General features: G+C 42.7%; 2 protein-coding genes across 2 annotated transcripts in view; both read right to left on the bottom strand.

The window, feature by feature from the left end:
* The window catches only part of chic1 (cysteine-rich hydrophobic domain 1), a 31,466-nt gene extending 29,497 nt beyond the window's left edge, over positions 1 to 1,969 (bottom strand). The window contains exon 1 of the mRNA XM_055643548.1: positions 1,731 to 1,969. Within this exon, the coding sequence (XP_055499523.1) occupies positions 1,731 to 1,852 (122 nt within the window). The 5' untranslated portion in view covers positions 1,853 to 1,969. The remainder of the gene's footprint in view (positions 1 to 1,730) is intronic.
* A 369-nt stretch (positions 1,970 to 2,338) lies between these two features.
* Positions 2,339 to 22,397, bottom strand: LOC129702411 (homeobox protein CDX-1-like). The gene is made up of 5 exons (XM_055644189.1): positions 21,534 to 22,397; positions 14,403 to 14,548; positions 12,483 to 12,665; positions 11,927 to 11,994; positions 2,339 to 2,468 (listed from the first exon to the last, which is right to left on the bottom strand). The coding sequence occupies exons 1-5, from the start codon at positions 21,958 to 21,960 to the stop codon at positions 2,339 to 2,341; spliced, it is 954 nt and encodes a 317-aa protein (XP_055500164.1). The 5' UTR covers positions 21,961 to 22,397.
* Between the last annotated feature and the right edge of the window lie 343 nt (positions 22,398 to 22,740).

Genomic DNA, 22,740 nt, shown 5'->3' on the forward strand with positions numbered 1-22,740 from the left:
GGAATGGTGACGTTTTGGGTCAAGACCCTTCTTCGGGCCCATATTCAAATTGCTGCTGTGGTTCCTATACAATAACTATGGCTACACCCAAAATACTTAATTGACTGTAAAATGTTTTGCAAAATATAAGGTAATGAAAAAGTAATGTGTAAACATATATTTCTTCCTATGACAATTCCACAATCCAAGCCCATGATCTTCTATTCATTAAAATGTTAGTGGTCAGGATGTCTCGTGTTTGGCATCAAAAGTGGCAAATTACATTTAATTATTTTATATACACCCCTTTTAAAAAAATAAAATGCTGAAACAGTGCGGTACATTGTCCTGCAGAATCTCTTTCCTGCATTAATGCAGAACTAATATTTGTTCTATTGAAGATGATAGTTTAAACGTGCATTATTTGAATTATTAAGTGCAATGGATAATTTGAACGTCAAGAGACAGAAACATTAAAAAAAAGTTACAGCAGTTACAACTGGATTATTTAAAACCTATGTACCAAAGATAACTACTTGTTAAAACCCCCAAACCCTGTAGGTATAACCTGTAGTTACACTTCAAACAACAAAAGGGATGACTATTTTATTCAAAGCTGATGACAACACTGCATCAGTGATTAAATCAATAGTTCCGATCATAAATCTCAGGGTTTTAGGACAATTGTAGAGCTTTCAAACTATTGGACGATCAAATCACACAAATCTGGATTGAAAATACCATGCCCACTGACACATTTTAACACAATTCCAAATTAAATCCTGTTAGCTTAAATGGACTGACAGCCAAAACATTCAGATTACATAGATATCACGACGCAGCTTTCTACGGAATGCTCAAGTCAAGCCAACATCACGGAGAATTAAGATGGTTTTGTAATAAATTTCAATACAATTTTTCTTTAAAGTGGTAAATAACTGGAGATGTTACACGTGAAGGGAGCTGAATTGGAAATAAAATGTAATTGCGAGATTAAACGTGGAATGCCAAGAAGGGATGTGCTCATGGCACTGCAGTGCTGAGGCTCTCCGTGGGAATGTTTGCGCGTCACTTGCCTGGTTACAGCGGGAGTAATGTTCCACAAAATGCTGGAGTAACAGCGGGGCAGGCAGAGAGGGTCTCTGGATGAAAGGAATGGGTGCCATTTCGGGTCCAGACCCTTCCTCGGACTGGATTTTAGTCTGAAGAATCTCGACCCGGAATGTCACCTATTCAATTTCTCCAGAGATGCTATCTGACCCGTGGAGTTACTCCAGCATTTTTGTGTCTTCGATATGAAGCAGCGTCTGCAGTTGCTTCCACAACACATGTTTGCCCGGTTTTAGCTCCTCTCTCAGCTGCTGTCAGCCCAGGCCGGCCGCCGGGCCCACCGCGTCCATCATGGGGCCGGGAGACCGAGGAGGTCTTCCCTTCCCTCCCCCTCCTCCTCCTCTTCCACCTCCACCCCCAACAACAACAACAACTTACACAGCAAAAGAATGGCTGACGATTTCGGGTCGAGACCCTTCTTGAGGGATCTGAAGAAGGATCTCGACCCGAAACGTCACCCAATCCTTCTCTCCAGAGATGCTGCCTGGTCCCGCTGAGTTTATTGCCAGCGTTGTATTGTCTTATCTTCGGTTTAAACCAACAAGATGCGCCTGGTCCCGCTGAGTTTATTGCCAGCGTTGTATTGTCTTATCTTCGGTTTAAACCAACATTTCGCGGTTCCTTCCTTCCTTACAGCTTACACAGTAATGTGGCCGGCCCCTCGCACCACCACCGGGTCGGGCGTGTAGCGGATCAAGTGCTCGTCCATCACCACCCGCTCGTCGTCCTCGTCCAGCTCGGAAATGGTATCGAAGTCGGCCATGTTGGAGTGAGTGAGTGAGTAAGTGAGGGGGAGGGAGAGGGGGAGGGGGGAGGAGGCGAGGGGGAGGGGCGCGCAGCTGATGGCTGATGCTGCTGCTGCTCCCCTACACTGCCGCTACTACTGCGCCGGCGCCGGCCCCGGGGACGTGCATGCTGGTGGGGGTGGGGGGGGGGCAGAGTTGACGTCACAAGTGGCGGCGGCGCGCCTTGGGGATGGGGCGGGGCGGGTTGATGGACAGGTGGGTTAAGCGGGCGGCGGGCGCGGACGAGGGTCACGTGGTCAAGCGGGCGGGTTGAAGCAAAGAATCGCCTGAGCAAGAGAGGAGGGTCACGTGGGGCCGGCTGCGCGCTTGGACCCAGGGTCACGTGGGGCCGGCTGCGCGCTTGGATCAGGGTCACGTGGGGCCGGCTGCGCGCTTGGACCCAGGGTCACGTGGGCAAGCGGGCCGATCTTTGGCTTGAAGATCCGCCTGAGAGCAGGCGAGGGTCACGTGGGGTCGGCGGGCGGGGGCGCGCTTTGACGGTCACGTGGGGTCGGCTGGCGGTGGCGCGCTTTGACGGTCACGTAATCTTTGGTCACGTGGGGGTAGGTCGTCGTTCGACGATGGCGGCGGCTCCTGGAAAGAGTAAGGAGTGTGTGAGTGAGGAGGGAGAAACTGAGGAAAAACAGCAAGAGTAGGCCATTCGGCCCTTGGAGACATTCAATGTGATCAATGACTGATCATCTAAAATCAGTTCCCCATATCCCTTGATTCCTTTAGCCCTAAGAGCTAAATCTAACTCTTGAAAACATCCAGTGACCACCGGGCCACAATAGAGGGAGATGGAGAGAATGAGGATAGAGAGAGAGGGGGGGGAGGGGGAGTGGGGGGAGAGACAGACAGACAGAGGGGAGGGGGAGAGGGAGAGAGTGTTTTCCTGTCACGATTATGTACCCTTGTGTCGGAACAATGAAATTCTCGCATGTAGCCAGCAGCAGCAGCACAACAGGTTTGTATACACAGCACTCAATAGATAGTATAACAAACCGAAAAAAAAGTTACATAAAAAATACAATATAGTGAAAAAAATGAATATAATGTCCCTAGTTTCCAACCAAGCTACTGGAGAGAGTCAAGAGAATATACTACTCTGTAAACACCATTATAAACAATTTTCAAGAGAGTTTTAGTGTCATACTGGACCAAGTGGGACCCGTTGGGCCCCGTTCCCCCTACGCAATATTCCACCACTCACCCATAGCCCCCAACTGCAACAATGAAATTCTTAGTTGCAGCAGCGCAACAGATATTTAAACATAGTAATAATAATAATAATGCATTTTATTTGCTGGCACCTTTCTGGACACCCAAGGACACCTTACAGGACATAAAATCACAATACATTTATCAATATTAAAATCAAGTTGATTAAAAATCAAGTTGATTAAAAACAAAAAAACAAAAAATACACAAAACATTTTAAGTCATTAAAATCAGGGTGAACATGGTGGAAGTTATGTCGGGTATGCTAATCTAAACAGGTGTGTTTTGAGTTGTGATTTGAATTGATCGATAGTGTCCAGGTGACGGATGGGAGGTGGGAGAGTGTTCCAGAGACGTGGGGCAGAGCAGCTGAAGGCTCTGGCACCCATAGTGCTGAGTCTAAATGTGGGGACAGTTAAAATTGCAGCTGAGGAGGAACTAAGTGACCGGGAAGGAGTGTATAGTAGCAGCAGGTCAGAGAGGTATTGGGGAGCAAGGTGGTATCGGGCTTTGACGGTCAGCAGTAAAATAGTACTGAGTAGTTGCTGTAATAAACAACATTAACAGATTTGAGTATAGGAGCAGGGAGGTTCTACTGCAGTTGTACAGGGTCTTGGTGAGACCACACCTGGAGTATTGCGTACAGTTTTGGTCTCCAAAGCTGAGGAAGGACATTATTGCCATAGAGGGAGTGCAGAGACAGTTCACCAGACTGATTCCTGGGATGTCAGGACTGTCTTATGAAGAAAGACTGGATAGACTTGGTTTATACTCTCTAGAATTTAGGAGATTGAGAGGGGATCTTATAGAAACTTACAAAATTCTTAAGGGGTTGGACAGGCTAGATGCAGGAAGATTGTTCCCGATGTTGGGGAAGTCCAGGAGAAAGGGGTCACAGCTTATGGATAAGGGGGAAATCCTTTAAAACCGAGATGAGAAGAACTTTTTTCACACAGAGAGTGGTGAATCTCTGGAACTCTCTGCCACAGAGGGTAGTTGAGGCCAGTTCATTGGCTATATTTAAGTGGGAGTTAGATGTGGCCCTTGTGGCTAAGGGGATCAGGGGGTATGGAGAGAAGGCAGGTACGGGATACTGAGTTGGATGATCAGCCATGATCATATTGAATGGCGGTGCAGGCTCGAAGGGCCGAATGGCCTACTCCTGCACCTAATTTCTATGTTTCAATGTTTTTCTACAACAAGAAGTTCAATAAATGTACAAAATAATTTCGTACAAAAACAAAGCCCAAAGTCCCTAGTACAATCAGGGCAGTTTGGAGGATAGTTGAAGTTTGTACTCGATAGCCTGATGGTTGTTTGGAAGAAGCTACTCCTAAACTTGGATGCTGTAGTTTCCAGACAGCTATAACTTCTTCCCAATGGCAAGAATGAAATCTGCCTTTTTGACACAGTGCCTCTTGCAGATCATTTCAATTGTGGGGAGGTCAGAACCTGTGATGCACTGGGCAGTATCCACATTTTTTTTGTAATCTTTCAAAGATTTTTGTAATCTTTATTCGTGGGCATTCGAGTTGCTATACCAGGCCATAATGCAACCTCTTGTAGTCTTGAGCAGAGCTATTGCAATTCGAAGCTGTGATGCATCTAGATAGAATGCTTTCTCTGGTGCATCTGTAGACATTTCTAAGAGTCATTGGAGACATGGAAGACTCCTGACCCGAAACGTCACCCATCCTTTTTATGCAGAGATGCTGCTTGACCCGCTGAGTTCCTCCAGGACTTTGTGCCTAATGTCTAATCTGAATTAGCTTACTTCTAAGGAAGTAAAACTGCTGGAGTGCTTTCATGACTGAGACACCAATGTGGTTGGATCAGGACAAATTGTTGCTGATATTTACACCCAAAAGTGTGAAGCTCTCGACCATCTCCAGCAACACTGATACAGACCGTAGTGTGCCCTCCACCCCCCACTTTCTAGAACTTCCTACTGAATTTCACAATGAAAGTTCCTTTAGTAGTGCAAAGTCACATTTCCAAACCAAAGACAACACAGCTTTAGCATTTCCAAACCCAAGGCAACACAACTTTAGCATTTCCAAACCAAACGCAACACAGCTTAGCATTTTCAAACCAAAGGCAACACAGCTTTAGCATTTCCAAACTATATTTTCAAACCACATTAAGGGCACTGACAGGTCAGTAAAACCACTCTCAGTTTATTAGACATGTGTTCAGTGCTATTCACAGCTCAGACTGAGAGATGTGACCCTCTCGCTCCCCCATCTTGCAGAGACTGACTGAGGCACTCAACTCTTCCGGGTTTTATAGTTCCTCCGGGAGGGGTGTGGCCTTCAGGAGAGAGAATCTCAACATTTTTTAAACGCTAATAACTCTTTTATTTTTAATCGATGGGAAAAATCCTCTTGTCCTGCGCTGCGGAGGGGGTCTCTGAGTAAGATGGCCAAAAATCACAGCCGTAAGTGACAGCATTTTTTCTAAAATCAATATACAGAACAACAGGAAGTGGTCAGGATCAGACTTTTAGTAATATAGATATAGATAGCTTGCCCTGCCATTCACATGTCCTGACCAAGTTGAACCTCAAAATGCATGACTTCGCACTTGTTCCACCAGCCATTCTCTTGCCCAGTTGATCTAAATCCTGTGTCCTTAGCCAACCTTCTTCATCTTCTCCTTTATTATCCAATGTATTGGCAATCTTTATGTAATCTTCAAACTTACTAATAATGCCACCAACATTCTCTTCCAAATCATTCATATATATGTTAAACAATAAAGCACTCAGCACCGATCCCTGAAGCGCACCAATGGTTACAGATCTCCAATCTGAAAAACCTCCACTAATCTCTCTCCTACTACCAAGCCAACTATATATCCAATTTGCTATCTCCCCCTGTATTCTACGCTTCTCTACCAGTCTTCCACGTGGGATATTATCAAAGGTCTAGGTGAAATCTGAATAGACAATATTGATTGCTACGGCCTCATCAATTCTCTTGGTTGCCTAAAATATTTGTAAAGTAATTCTGGGCAGGTTTCAGAAAGAAGATGATCTAACAGTGGTAACTACAGAGAGACTTTCCTGCTGACTATCACAGGACATATTATTGCCAAGGTCCTCCACAATCACCTCCATCCAGTGACTGAAGGTCTGCACGCTGATTTACATTGTGGATTTTGTCCATTTAGAAGTTAAGTGAATATGTTCTTCATCTTGTGATAATCCGATACAAATGCAGGGAGCAATACCGCCGTATGACTTTCATCAGCCAGGAGGGAGTGTGTACCCACCTCAAAATGGGCTGTTCATAGAAATTCATCCTCGTCGCTTCATTGATGCCATGCAAGCCAGGTTCTTAACCAGCAAGCTTACAGAGCCATTCTCAATGAAGATCAGTATTAAACAAGGCTATTGAGACACAGGGAACTGCAGATGCTGGTTTACAAAAGGAAAAGACACAAAATGCTGGAGTAACTCAGCGGGTCAGGCAGCATCTCTGGAGAAGATGGATAGATGACTTTTCAGTCGGGACTGAAGAAGGGTCTTGACCCGAAATGTCACCTGTACATGTTCTCCAGAAATGCTGCCTGACTGGCTGAGTTGCTCCAGCTGTCCTTTGCAAACTAGCACATGCAGTTCCTAGTATCCAGAAAATATTTTATTGTTTTTTTCAAACAAAACTGTTTTATTACCCCAATGCTGCACTTCCCATCCAACACTGTTTCCGAGGGAGTGCAGCTTTTATTCGTTCTGTGAGGGGAATTGAACAATCTGTGATGAATACACTCAAGAACCAAAGTCACCCAAGTCCTCGGTGGTCATGCTGTCGTGTTCAGATGATGCTTGCATTTACACTTGCTTGCAGGCTGGGATCCAAGCTGTCATCAACTGGGCATCACATCACAGAATACCCAGGAGCCTTTGACCTGCTCTTGCAGCCAGCCACACCGGACAGACGGCTGGTTTAGTTTTAGTTTCAAAGATACAGCACGGAAACGGGCCCTTCGGCCCACCGAGTCCGCACCAGCCAGGGATCCTTGCACACATCAACTCTATCCTACATACGCTAGGGACAATTTTACATGTATACCAAGCCAATTAACCTACAAAAATGTACGTCTTTGGAGTATACGAGGAAACTGAAGACCCCGGAGAAAACCCTATGCGGTCACGGGGAGAACGTACAAACTCTGTATAGACAAGCACCCATAGTCAATATTGAACCTGGGTCTCTGGTGCTGTCAGCAACTTTACCGCTGCGCCACTGTGCCATCTTTTGAGTTCAATTGAGTTTCTGGTGACCCCCCCAGGTTTTGGATTGTAGTCACCTCAGCAGTGATAATCGCATTAAATATCAAGATTTATTGGAAAGTATCATCCTGAAATTAATATTTTTTTTGTCCCAATAGGTGCTGCTTGACCTAAGTATTTCCAGCATTTTCACCTTTTATTGTGGCTGGACTCTCCTCAGAATAGTAATTTCCTGGCACTTGTGGAGCAAACGTTACTTGCCACTTAAAGTTAAAATGTTAGAAGTTAAAACATGATTTGTTAACATGGATGCAAGATCCCGCACCAAGGGATGCAATATCCCATGTTAAAAACTATTGTGGCCAATATTCTGACTGAAACCAAAATTAATTTGTTGTAAGGAACTGCAGATGCTGGTTTATATTGAAGATAACACACAAAGTGCTGGAGTAAATCAGCGGGTCATGCAGCATCTCTGGAGAAAACGGATGGGCGACGTTCAGGTCGGCACCCTTTTTCAAATTTGTGACGTTTCAGGTCGGAACCCCTCTTTAAAATTAGTTGTAACATACCTGCTGCAAAAAAGATTACCTGTGGCACCTTCTACAACTATAATAACATTTCAGAAATAATTTAATTCTGATGAAAAATCATTGGGGTTTAAAAATTAACACTCCTTCAAAGCTGCTAAGTATTCACAGCATGATATTATTATTTTAGATTTCCAACAATATTGTTTTGTTTTTGCTTCGGAATTAATTAACTGAAGCATTTTGAAATCTAACATAAAATACTCCAAAGGAGCAGATTCTTGCACAATATCTTTCTAATAGACATACAGAAACTCATATTTTCTACAGCTTTTAGGAACATAGTGGTCCCTTGCATGAGAAATAGCAGATCCTTTATTCTAGTTCTCATGTGATGAAGCAGTTCAAGTGATGCAGTCATCTTGTGAAGTTCCCCTCCTTCCTTTTAGTTCACACCTGATAAAAAGGCCTATGGGCCACCAACTGCTTGTGAAGTAACTCCTCTTCCTTTTCTCTTCACACTTGAGGCCCGATACCACATGATCAATCCCCCAAACTTCTTAAAAGACATATATTAAATTTCTGTTTAGAGGCACCTCAAAATACACATCATTATGTAGTAACTGGATGGTCTCTTTACTTTACAGTTGATTACACTTGCAGCCCATTGTGGAAATCAGAGCATTACTGCACTTAGGGTGCAGCAAAAACACAATGATAAAATGAAAAATATGCTGGAGGTTCAAAGTAAAAACTGAATTTGCTGAAGGGTTGTAAACAGCAATATATTTTCCATGGAAGTTTATACAATGCTGAATGGGTTATTTTTTGGCATTCCATTAGTGCCTGCAAACTGCAATTGTGATATTTCCTATTCTTAGAGGCTGCTGACCATTTCAGTATTTTGATGTGGTTGTATCAAGCAAAAAACTACAAAATTACAGCCTCACGCATCAGAAATTTGACAAGTGGGTTTAATCGGTACCTACTGATATAATCTGCTAATCTTCACAGTCAACAATGCTGAAGTTAAAGAGGAAAATGGATATGTATTGCAAAATACATGTGCGATAAAAGAACTTAATTCTAACAGAGAACACTGGGGAAGCACAATATAATTCAGGGTGCAAGATAATGCGAAATATTAAAAAAAATATTTTTAATACCTACTTATTATTTTTTTACTGATTTGTGTATATGTGAGTCAATGGCTGTTGTGTTTGTTCTTTTTAAACCGAAGGAGATACAATGGAATTTTGTTGCACAGTATTGTGCAATGACAATAAACGTATTCTATTCTATTCTATAAAACACCCAGCTATTTTAAGTTATAAAGTCATACAGCGTGGAAACAGGCCCATCAGCCCAACTTGCCCGCACTTGAACCAGTGAAATCATCTGGAGCAGATAATCAAACCTGACTTCAAGATTGCTGTGTTGGATGTATAAAGTGAATAATTTTAAAAATTGATCCATCAGAAACATAAAGTCGAAAACATTTGTAAACGTAATCAAGAGCCAGAAATCACTGAAGCCTTTTGTTTTCCATTTGGCTAAATCTGGCATCAGTGCTTTTCTTACATTTTAAATTTTTTTCCAACCTCAAGTCATAGTGTCATAGTCGTACAGTGTGGAATAGGCCCTTTGGCCCAAATTGCCCATGCCGACCAACATGCCCCATCTATACTGTCCCACCTGCCTACATTTGGCCCATTTGGCTCTAAAACTATCCCATTCATATACCTGTTTAAATGGATTTTAATTTGAAGGAACTTTGCACAGGGTTTAAATATGTAAACACCATCAAGTTCAATTTATCTTACAGATAACAATAAAAATATTATAATTTCTGATTACTAATTTCTCATACCAAGAAAAACTTTCATTCACATAGTCTGGCTCATAACCGCTAGACAATGGGGGGCGGACAAAGGACAATGGGGACCCGGTGTGGGGGAACCACTGTGGTGGGGGGGAAGGGGGGACAAAAGGGGGAGTCGGCGTGCTTTGTAACTTTGTCAGTGCCGTAGATGGCTGCTATTTGTATACATTGTGTGTGCAAGCAAAGAATCTCACTGTGCTTAGTCACATGTGACAATAAAGTATTCCTACTTTTCCTAGATTATCATTTTAAACATTTATATTCCAATCTCCAGAATAGGATTTGAACCTATTTTGACTTGTGGAGATGCCATCAACTGAGCCACAACAACCATCCCTCTGAAGTCATTATCGGAGAAATGATTGGAAGATAAATGTTGATTCAGACTTAATGACCTGTAATATTAACTCAGGATTTCTCCCTCACAGGTGTTACATGACCTGTTGAATATCTCCAACATTTTCATGGTGGTCGATGTAGGTGAATTTTGTAATTAGAATAGTCCATGGGAAAAATCTCCCTGTGAAAAATGTCAGACCAGAGGGCATTAAAGCGAGAAGTTCACAGTTTAATGGAGTTGTGTGGGGCAAGTTGATTTAAATTGTGCAAAACCCAAATTGTTGGAGGAACTTGGTGGGTCAGGCAACATCTGTGAAGGGAATGGACAGGTGACCTTTCAGGCCAGCATCCTTCTTCTTATCCAACCCGAAATGCCGTCTGTCCATGCCCTCTATAGACGCTGCATGACCTGCTGAGTTCATCTAGCAATTTGTGTTTTGCTCAAGATTCCATAATCTGCAGTTCCTTGAGTCCTAGACGTATGCTGAGCTATTGTATGACACAGATGTCCTGAGTGTTGGAAGATGCACCACTCTTTTCTAATACTGCACTCCATAGTTGGGAGTTGTAGATTCCAGTGTAAAGCTGAGGAATCTACTTCTCCTATATTATGCCTGTATGTCTTGCATAAGAGCAGCAACGTGATTAATTTGAATGGAAGTTCTCAAATCCATAGATTGGATGGGAATAGGCAAATTCAGTTGCCTGGATTTTAATCACTTTATTTTATGTGTTTAATTATTTCTGAGTGTTTTAAGATACTTGACAACAGACGTTGAAGGATCTGAGGCTCTATGGCGTGGCAAGTGTTCTGGGGATGAGGTCTCAGCAGTTTGTTGTCTGAAGTCAACTTGCTGCTGATGCCTTCCTACATTTTGCTGGACTGCTTCTATATGTGGGACCAGAAGCTTATTTGGCCCACCACATCCATCCTTGATACACATGGGTTAGCAGGGACTGTGGGCAAAGAGTGTGGGCAGTAGGTCAACTCCAGCCTAACATAGCTCTTTGTTTTGTAATTTTCATCTTTTTGCAACAATTTAGATTGAAGAAACTTAATTGGCATATCATTGCACATAATATAATTGGAAACACTATGCACGTATTTGTGTAAAGATATACAAACCCCAATAAATATGCAGAGATAAAGTAGCTTGCGTGTGTAAAGGGTTACAACATACCATTGTCAGTACATTTGACAATCAAACACTCTTGACTCTCTTGAAAAATAAAGTGCTGGAAGACCTCAACAGGTCAGGCAGCATCTGTGGAGGGAACAGACAGATGATGGTTTGAATCAACACCTTTTTTCTGCACTCGCTGAGTTCCTCCAGCATGTTGCTTTTGCTGAAGATTCCAACATCTGCATCCTCTTGTGCCTCCCTTGTTTTTATGTTACATTTGACAGTTTTGGAGACGCAAAGTAATAAGATGACATTCCGTGACATACCAAACAATAGCTCAACAAGCAGGGGTTCGATTGATATCCTACACGATTGAAAAGCTTGTTTTATTTTGATTGTGTTTAACAAACCCCCCCTCACCACCCCCACCCACACATACATACATACCATTAAAAGCTACAAGAGTGGCAACCCAGTTCTAGTTTCATACTGGTGGTCAAATGCATAAGGCTGATGTCACTTTGTTGTTGTATTATACATTTTAGATTAAAAATAAGGTACAGTACTTGCAAATGGAATCCAATTTGTTGAACAATCATATATTTTGGCAAAGCAGCTGTATATTGTGACATAGCTTACAGAGTATAAACCCTCCATTTAATAACATACCAGGCAAAATGATGCATTCTGCTGTCTGTTCATATCTGGCGGTAACGTTTTACCTCAGTAGATAAGACTGTTCGGTGAACTTTTGAACACGTCGGCGCCAAAAGGTGGCGACACTTGTGTACTGCCGAGGTGAGGTCTGCTGTATGATTTTACCGGGTTAGGTACCAAACAAAGCATTTCACTGTACCTAGGTACGTGTGACAACAAAGTATCATTGAATTGAATTCACCTTCTTAGTCAAGTAGCTGGAATGTTTTGATTTCAAAATGTGTATTAACGTTACATGTCCATACTGATACTTCAAAAAGAGGAATTATCATGCAGTGTGGTGAGGAATGTAATGAAGACTTTAGACAAAAATCTTCTGAATCATTTTAAAGTTCAAGCAAAGGTTGATTTGCACAAACAACGTCCACTGGCGATCACCTATTAACAAATCGTGATTCGCTCCCTGATATCCTTGAAAAAAATTCACATCTTCCGAAAATGTAAAGAGTCTTTTCTCTTAAATGGAGTGCTCTCTGTACATAATCCTCAGCATGTGGCTGGATCATCCTCAGAAGCTTTGAGGTCCTTGTGGTCGTGCACTGATTAGAGTGTGACAGTTACTTGAGCCATATTCCCAACAGATGGGCCCCCCGAGATGTGGCCTCCAAGCAACATCTGGCCTGCCATCTCCACAGGACTTCCTGGACCAGGCCCGTGGTGAGTTAGACAGCCGTCAGACTGAGCCAACTGTTTCTTGGTCATCTTTCGCTCCTTAGCCCTTCGATTCTGGAACCAGATTTTGACCTGAGTGGAATCAAATGAAAACAATAAAACAATGAAGTCTTGGATGTGGATAGGTTGTTTCCACTAGTGTGATAGTCTAGGACTAGAGGGCATAGCCTCAGAATTAAAGGACGTTCCTTTAGGAAGGAGATAAGCAGGAATTTATTTAGTCAGAGGGTGATGAACCCGTTGGATTCTTTGCCATAGAAGGCTGTGGAGGCCAAGTCCATAGATATTTTTAAGGCAGAGATAGATGGGTTCTTGATTAGTATGGGTGTCAGGGGTTATGGGGAGAAGGTAGGAGAATGGGGTTCGGAGGGAGAGTTAGATTGGCCCTGATTGAATGGCAGACTCGACGATGGGCCGAATAGTCTAATTCTGCTCCTATCACTTATGACCTTCTAAATCATGACCTCAGCAACAATCAGTAAGTATTGTGCAGGAAGGAACTGCATGCAGATGCTTGTTTACACTGAAAATAGACACAAAATCTTATTCATCATCTATGAAAGTAAGCATGCAGGTACAGCAAGCAGTGAAGAGAGCGAATGGCATCTTGGTCTTTATAACAATAGGGGTCGAGTATAGAAGCAAAGAGGTCCTTCTGCAGTTGTACAGGGCCCTAGTGAGACCACACCTGGAGTATTGTGTGCAGTTTTGGTCCCCTAATTTGAGGAAGGACATTCTTGCTATTGAGGAAGTGCAGCGTAGGTTTACAAGGTTAATTCCCGGGATGGTAGGACTGTCATATGCTGAGAGAATGGAATGGCTGGGCTTGTACACTCAGGAGTTTAGAAGGATGAGAGGGGATCTTATTGAAACATATAAGATTGTTAAGGGTTTGGACTCGCTAGAGGCAGGAAACATATTCCCGATGTTGGGGGAGTCCAGAACCAGGGGCCACAGTTTAAGAATAAGGTATAAGCCATTTCGAACAGAGTCGAGGAAACACTTTTTCTCAAACAGAGTTGTGAGTCTGTGGAATTCTCTGCCTCAGAGGGCGGTGGAAGCTGGTTCTCTAGATACTTTCAAGAGAGAGCTAGATAGTGGAGTCAGGGGATGTGGGGAGAGGGCAGGAACGGGGTACTGATTGGGGATGATCTGCCATGATCACTTTGAATGGCGGTGCTGGCTCGAAGGGCCGAATGGCCTACTCCTGCACCTATTGTCTATTGTCTAAAATGCTGGAGTAACTCAGTGGGATCAGCAGCATCTCTGGAGAAAAGGAATGGGTGACGTTTTGGGTCAAGACCCTTCTTCAGGCAAATTTTGTAAGATATTTTAGACAAAAAAAGGAGATCTTGCATTTATTCAGTCCTGGGTTGTAATTGGGAATTGAACAGAAAGCAAAGAATGGGAATAAATGGATTGTTGGCAAGCTGGCGATTTCTGATTCATTTGGGTATCACAGAGATCAGTTCTTGGGTCACAGCTATAAGTCTAGTTTCGTTTACTGTCACGTGTACCGGGGTACGGTGAAAAGTGCTAACTAGTCTGAAGAAGGGTCTCGACCCGAAACGTCACCCAGAGATTCTCTGCCTGCCCCGCTGAGTTACTCCAGCATTTTATGTCTATCAGTGGAGAGACAATATATGATTACAATGGAGCCATTTACATTGTACAGATACATGATATAAATAACCTGTATAACCCATGCAGTGTGAGGGAGGGGTCACAGCGTAAGTGGAATTTAAAATCTATAAAATTCCGCCAACAACGGGGCAGAAATCTGTACCCAAACAATTGATGCTAACGAACCTGTCTTTCAGAGAGTCCAAGTATAGACGCCAGTTCAGCTTTTCTCTTGATTGTGATGTACCTGTTGTAGTGAAATTCTTTCTCCAACTCAAGTCTCTGATGGTCTGTATAAACCACTCTGTATTTGTCTTTTGTCCGGGTTTTACCTGGAAAACGACGTTTAAAAAGTAAACACACACATAAAAAGCGAATTCAAAACGACCAGGTTGTGAAAGTCGGATTTTTGGCCATTCGCTGGCTGTCAGACGCTTCAATGGTATTTTCTAGTCAGCGCGTACTAGTTTTGGGAGCCCAGTTTAATATTTCGATAGAGGAAGAACGAGATGGAAGAGTTTGTGTGTTTACATATTCTGTTGAGCTGCTGCAAGTAAGAATGTCATTGTTCTGTCTGGGACATGACAATAAAATACTTGCAAAGTCTTGTACAACTAGATTCCCCATTTCCAATAGTGTCGGAAGGAACTGCAGGTGCTGGTTTAAACCGAAGATAGACACAAACTGCTGGAGTAACTCTGCGACACAGGCAGCATGTCTGGAGAGAAGGAATGGGTGACGTTTGGAGTCGAGACCCTTCTTCAGATTGAAGGGTCTCGACCCGAAATGGCACCCATTCCTTCTCTCCAGACATGCTGCCTGTCCAGATAGGTAGTTGATTGTCATCGTTATCTGATTTATCATAGCTACCGATAATGGAATTGCTCGCATTTCAAACAACATTATAATATTCTGCATTTGAAGAATGTAAATAAATAAATTTGCAATTCTTCGAGATACAGAATCACATTTAATCAGTGGAAGATATCAAGTAAATTAATGTTCCACTGAAGCGCTCTGACGCGCATAATATTTTAAAAGTGTACGAAGGAACTGCAGATGCTGGTTTAAACCGAGGATAGACACAGAACGCTGGAGTAACACAGCGGGAGGGGCAGAATCTCTGGAGAAAATGAATCGGTGACGTTTCGGATCGAGACCCTTCTTCAGATTTCTTATATTTTAAATCGTTTATATCGGTAGTAACAATTAAAAGGAACTCCCTTCTCGATACATACAATGTCCCACCTTTTCTGTGTGCTAATAAACCAGTGATTTTGGTCATGGGATATTGACAGATACGGAACAATTTAAAGCACATGGGGTTCGCCAAATTCAAACGTCTTCAGCAATCTAAGTGCAGCGTCTTGCTGTTAAACATGACCATTGCTTCTATAAGCAATGAATTCCCATCAAAGCTGTTTCCCAGATAAGTAAGTTCTCAAAACAAAATGTAGTTAGGTGTACAAAATGACACCACCGAAGTGTCATTTTCGGCAGGACAGTTTTCCACGGACTCCACCATGTCCCACATTGAACAAAACATTCCTGTTCACATTAGTTCCCAATTGCCCAACGCTGAAACTTAATTTAAAGCAGAACTCCAGATTTTCATGAACAAAAACATGTATTATATTATTGTAAAATGATATATTATTTACAAATATAACTGGCAAACACGGTATATAACTTGGGTACGTTATTTTTTGCATTATTATCATCTACGCATTTGTTGGTTTTTAACATAGCGAACTTTATTATGGGTTTTACAAAGTACTATGTTTAAATATCTGTTGTGCTGCTGCAAGTAAGCATTTCATTGCCCGGTTCGGGACAAAACATTTGGATTTTTTTGAAATCTCAATCTAAATGCTTTAGAGAATAGCGGGGGAAAAAAGGCCATCTCTCCTCAAAAGCTTTTACTTCTTGTAAACATTTGCAGTTCGTTAATCTAATCCCAGTAATTGAGAGATAGGAACAGACGACTCGATGAAGCACACACCCAGTTTGTGGACTATTTAACAACACCACATTCATATGATAAAACCAACAGGCTCCATACAAAGAGCTACAAGCCAATTTTACAAAAGGTTGATTTTCTGGTAGCTGGATCACAGGACAATCTGTTTGATTTACTTCGCATAAACAAGCAGCGGCGTCGACTTTCATCTTTAAAGCATTTTTTTTGCCTAAAAATAACATTGGAAACGTCAGGATTTACCTGAACATCCCCAGGCTCCTTGGCCGACAAATAAAGAGGGAGCCACATATATTTTAAGGATTGTTATATGAGATCTGGTAATATGTGATGGTTTACTTTCTAAATGTTGCAAACGGTAAGTTGGTTTTCATTTACAGTGAGGCCTATACTTGACATTTACTTAATTAATCTGGTAGTTTATACTAACTGACCACAATACCGATCGCACTTTAAAAACAACACTTTTTCATATTTCGATAAATCCTCCCCAAATAAACAATTTAGGGGCATCTTCGTGAAATATGAATGCGTTGATATTAGCATTTGTCCTCAAAATAATACATCACGATTTACTTACTGTAGGTAAGTATTAACAACTATTTGAAGTGATTTAGAATGTGGAAAATATTAGACCTTAACATTTTAACGGTTTCCCTTTACACTGTGCCTTGCATATTGAACGGTTATATTGTATATATATATGCACATAGATGTGTGTGCGTGTACGTTGTATATAACGTATATATATGGAAGGTAAATAAATTTTGTGAGATAAACACAAATGTGATTGGTCTTAACATAACACATGCATACAAACATATACATATATAAACACATATATATATATATATATTTACATAGATGTGTGTGTGTACGTATTATATATATAGTACGTATATAAGGATACATTAGTACATATAATAGGATACACACACATATAAATATATATATAATGTATCCTTATATGCGTACTATATATACAATGCGTATATATAGTGTGTGCATATATATATATATATATATATATATATATATATATATATATATATATACGTGTGTGTGTGTGTGTATATATATATGTGTATATGTAAGTATGCATGTGCTATGTTAAGACCAATCACATTTGTTTTTATATCACAAAATCTATTTACTTTCCATACCCTTTTTAATATTTAATGGTTTATATGTTGTAAACGCTAGTTGGTTCGTCACAAACAAACGAAATAGTTTTTTGGTTAATTTCGGGATATCCTTATAAACCATTAGTAAAAGTTTTCAAATCCAGCATCGTTGATCCAAATTAGAAATAATTGGAATGTATGCCTGCACACTGGTCACGGATGCAGCATATTTGCATTTGAACAAGAAATGACCCGTCTTGGTGGTGTATCAAGGGTTAAAATTCAACAGGTTACACGAAGCCTATGTAAATATGACCTCGGTTTATAACGCGGCCATCCGCACGGGTATTATTCACCTTTGCAATAAAATTCAGGGACATTGCGAGCCAGACAATGCTGCGAGGACAAGATTCATTATTTATTGTGAAAATCGGCAATCTTTCCGGTAATATAAAGAGTCCATGTTCCCAGATAATGAGGAGTTAGGAAGCGTAACAGGGGCGCATATCAAAGCGAAGAGAGTGTTGAAAGAGCATGCCGCCTGAATCTGACAAATAACAATGAAGAAACGAGACCTCACAGCTCGTTTACAGGATGGCAAATTAGCATTACAACCGCGACCGGCGCCTGACTTCATTCCCACCTCCTGCAATTTGCATGGGATTCTAACACTGCTATCTAGAATAGGGGTCTCCATTAAATAAAACTGCAACCAAAAGTAGATCTGATTTCGCGGTACGCGATAGGTAATATTTATCTGGAACTAAACTTATTGTGTTCAATTGATACACATTTGCTGCTGGCTAATGGCATACAGAGTTAAATGGATTTGATGCCATTAACATTTCTGTTGATTGAATACAAACTAACATGTCTATTTCTGGAGAGATACTTGTAACCATTGAATGGTACAAGGTGTGCATTTGGTCCATTTGCGTGTGGGTATGTGCCAGGTGCCACCTGCAATTAGCTTTTTACTGTACCTCGGTACACGTGGCAATAAACTAAACTGACTGAACTCAATATATATATTTTTCAAAATCCTTTTCCAATCGCTGAACATTGTGAGGAGATCCGAGGAAATTAGAGTGGGTTGAAACATGCTTGTGGAGTGCCGGGGGAATCTTCACACCATAGTGTGACAACAGGAATAAGGTGGAGCTCTGCACGATGTGTTGGAATAACGTTGGCAGCTTGGGAGAAGTGACCCGGCTTTGTTCACACATATACACACACACACACTCACTATGGAATAACCTCTGTGTGACCTTCGAACAGGAGCTAGAGATGAAGCATTCTCTGCATTCGCCAGTTGCCTTCTAAACACCACGCTGCCCGGAGCTAACACCTTAAACCTCCTAGATGGACACAGAATGCTGGAGTAACTCAGCGGGTCAGGCAGAGTCTCCGGAGAAAGAGAATAGGGTCGGGACTCTTCTTCAGACCCGACCCGTATCGTCACCCATCCCTTTCCCCCAGAGATGCTGCCTGTCCCGCTGAGTTACTCCAGCATGTTATGTCTATCTTCGGTATAAACCAGCATCCGCAGTTCCTCCCTACACACCTTAAACCTCCTTCTTTGCCAATCTGATCGTTAATATTGGGACACTGGTTTCCAATATTCCTCTGGTAACCAACTCAGTAGAGGCGTGTCATTTCACTGGCAGACGACGACGTGTAGATAATATCGAAATAATTGTCAAACGCCATAAGCGATTGAAGGGCATCAACTTTGGTAAAGATCTTTGAAGCTGATGGCACCTCGAACGATTACAATGTGTGTGTGATCTGTTCCTAGTTTCTTCCACTTTGTTCTAATTGGAGAAACCAATCTTACTTGAAATGATCTGTGAATTTTTTTGTGAAATGTCGCTGGCATAAAGCTAGCTGTCATCAAATGGACATTAATGTCAGGTAAACTGATTTCCAAATAATAATAATTGTTTTCAAGTATTTTCAAATCATCCGAGGCGCCTTCGCTGAGAATACGTTTGAAGGACGGCTCAGTGTAGTATTCTCAACCTTATACGATACAGTATCCATGACCAGGAGATACGTCCACCGACATTTGCTGGTGGGAATGGGGAACGAGCTGGCAGAGAAGGTAGATAAGACACGAAATGCTGGAGTAACTCAGTAGGTCCGGCTGCATCTCTGGACAGGAGAAAGTTGAGGCAGGTACAATAACACAATTTGAAAGACACCTGGATCGGTTGAAATGGATATGGGCCAAACGCGGGCAAATGGGACTAACTTAACTAAAGGGCACAAAGTGCTGGATTGTAACTACGCGGATCAGGCAGCTGCTCTAGAGAACATGGTGACATTTCGGGTCGGGATCCTTCTTTAGATGGGACATCTTGGTTGGCACGGACGAGCTGGGCAGAATGGCCTGAATTAGTGCCGTAAGATTCTATAACATGATCACAATCTGACTGAATAACAGTAAAAAATATTGTGGGGAACACGATGAAGGATTCGTTACATGCGATTGGGCAAGATTTCTTAGACGGTCTTGGCCCACATTTTGGCAGTTCCCCCTCAACATTAAAGCAAAGCAAACCGAGAGAATTTTGCTAATTTGCCGACCTCTACACGGAATGAAACACTCCTTTCACACGTAGACATTGACAGCCAGCATCTGATAGGTGTTTAAAGACACAGAATGCTGGAGTAACTCAGCGGGTCAGGCAGCTGCTCTAGAGAACATGGTGACGTTTCGGGTCGAGACCCTTTGAAACGTCGCCTATTCATTTTCTCCAGAGATGCTGTTTGGCCCGCTGAGTTACTCCAGCATATTTTGTCTATCTTCGGTAACCAGCATCTGCAGATCCTTCTTACACATTTAGTCTGAAAGGTGTTTACTAGAGCGTAGATCCAGCATTTCATCGTTTGCTGGAAGACACAAAATGCAGGAGTAACTCAGCGGGACAGGCAGCATCTCTGGAGAGAAGGAACGGGTGACGTTTCGGGTCGAGACCCTTGTTCGCCTTGTCATTGTTCTTTCGGTCTGATGTAACGCTAGCCTTAACATAGAAACATAGAAAATATGTGCAGGAGTAGGCCATTCGGCCCTTCGAGCCTGCACCGCCATTCAATATGATCATGGCTGATCATCCAACTCAGTATCCTATACCTGCCTTCTCTCCATACCTCCCGATCCCTTTAGCCACATCCAACTCCCTCTTAAATATAGCCAATGAACTGGCCTCAACTACATTCTGTGGCAGAGAATTCCAGAGATTCACCACTCTCTGTGTAAAAAATGTTTTTCTCATCTCAGTCCTAAAAGATGTCCCCTTTATCCTTAAACTGTGACCCCTTGTTCTGGACTTCCCCAACATCGGGAACAATCTTCCTGCATCTAGCCTGTCCAACCCCTTAAGAATGTTGTACGTTTCTATAAGACCCCCCCTCAATCTTCTAAATTCTAGCGAGTACAAGCTGAGTCTATCCAGTCTTTCTTCAGATGAAAGTCCTGCCATCCCAGGAATCAGTCTGCTGAAACGGTTCCATTCAATCCAATTGATTGCATGGACGGCTCTATGGAGACTGGGCACCCAGTAACAATTAAGCAAGATGCAATTTGGATCATCATTATTACCCTTCATTAACCTGCCAATAACTTCATTTCTTGTTAAACCAACGTCAAGAACCCTGAATTGCCAGAAAGGCAACCATATTAGCCAAACCAGAGTGTGTAAAAAAAAAGACTCATTATTCCCTCCTCGGGAAGACCAAGTGCTTGATCTTGCCACTGGAGGTTTAGTACACAGCCAATAAACACGATTTTACTGCGGGAAAATAAAAAACGGAACAGCGACTGTAAAACTGTTACAGACCATCGAATCTCCACCCCGCCGAAGCGACGTGAAGAAATGTCTATAAAAGTCTAAAAGAAACACGAGACATTCTGTAAAGCATATAGTCAACTCTGGACTCTGTCCAGATTCGAACCAGCGTCGCCCCTGGACAGTTTTCAGTGTCGATGAAAGCAAAGGGCCAAACGCTACATCTTTCTATAAGAAAGAAGTGTCGCTGTATTGACGCTATTAAATATGATATCCTTGTTTATATCAACCGTTAAGCCACGTGATTATTGCAACTGCACACAGCAATTGACATTGCAATGTCCCTCGCGTTGTTCCTATCATTTAACACCCAGTCGTTTGGCTTGTGAACACAACCTGCAGAAGTTAGGAGAGCGTTGCTTACCTGCTGCGGAGAGCTGTGTCGTTTTCTTCATCCATTCATAGGGATTGCGCCTTTGACTGCTGGGGGACGTTTGTCCCACTGAGATGGAATCTAAGGGAGGAAGGATCCCTGCGGAAGTAGGGGTCATGGCATTGTAGTCGGGCGAACTGTAGGAAACATGGCCCGGGGAAGAGTTGCTTATCTGGACCGGCACCGTGTTCGATGGACCCGGCCCATAGGAACTCCACTCGTCCCTGGGTGGGCCATAAGGAGAGGTCCAAGACACGGAGCTTTGGGGATGGTGGTCCATGTTAGGCACATGATAGCCAGCGAACTCCGAATACTGTGAGGGAGAAACAAAGTTCTGTGCGGACAGATTGATGCTTGATCGTCTAACTGACCCCGGGTACATGCTGGCTTCTTTATCCAGTATGTAGCCCACGTACATGGCCAGGGTTAGGCTTCACACGCATGCTGCAGCCAGATGCGGCTCTGTGACCCGACTGCCACTGGTCTGCTGAGTGAGGCTCATACTGAACTGGCCCCTATCGCACACGACTAACCATTGTTTTACACGACCCTGCTACCGATGGCCCCACCAAAGGCACCGCCACGTCATTGCAACGCCTGGACACCCATTTACATACAAATAAGAACCGGCGATTGATCTGGGTAAACCCCACCTTTCTGCCTCTTGCCAAGAGATATATCTATCCATCTCGTGTAGGAAGAAACTGCAGATGCTGGTTTAAACCGAAGATAGACACAAAAAGCTGTAGAAAGGGTCTCGACCTGAAACGTCACCCATTCTCCTTCTCTCCAGAGATGCTGCCTGTCCCGCTGAGTTACTCCAGCTTTTTGTGTCTATCTATCCATCTCGCTGCCCATAATCAACTCCAAGTTTTATTTAGATATAAATCACGCGTGATTATTTACGGACTAGTCTGGAGCACTTACAAGCTGAGAAGATTTACGAGGATATTGCCAGAACTCGAGGGCCTGGGCTACAGGGAGAGGTTGGGGGCAGACTGGGACTCTATTCCTTGGAGCGCAGGAGGATGAGGAGTATTTATTTTGGAGGTGTATAAAATCATGAGCGGTTTGGATCGGGTAGACGCACAGAGTCTCTTGCCTAGCGCAGGGGAATCAAGAGCCACATACATAAGTTTAAGGGGAGAGGAGGAAAGATTTAATAGGAACCCGAGGTGTAACTTTTACACACAAAAGG

This window comes from Leucoraja erinacea, chromosome 12, assembly GCF_028641065.1.
Source record: "Leucoraja erinacea ecotype New England chromosome 12, Leri_hhj_1, whole genome shotgun sequence".
Lineage (NCBI taxonomy): Eukaryota > Metazoa > Chordata > Chondrichthyes > Rajiformes > Rajidae > Leucoraja > Leucoraja erinaceus.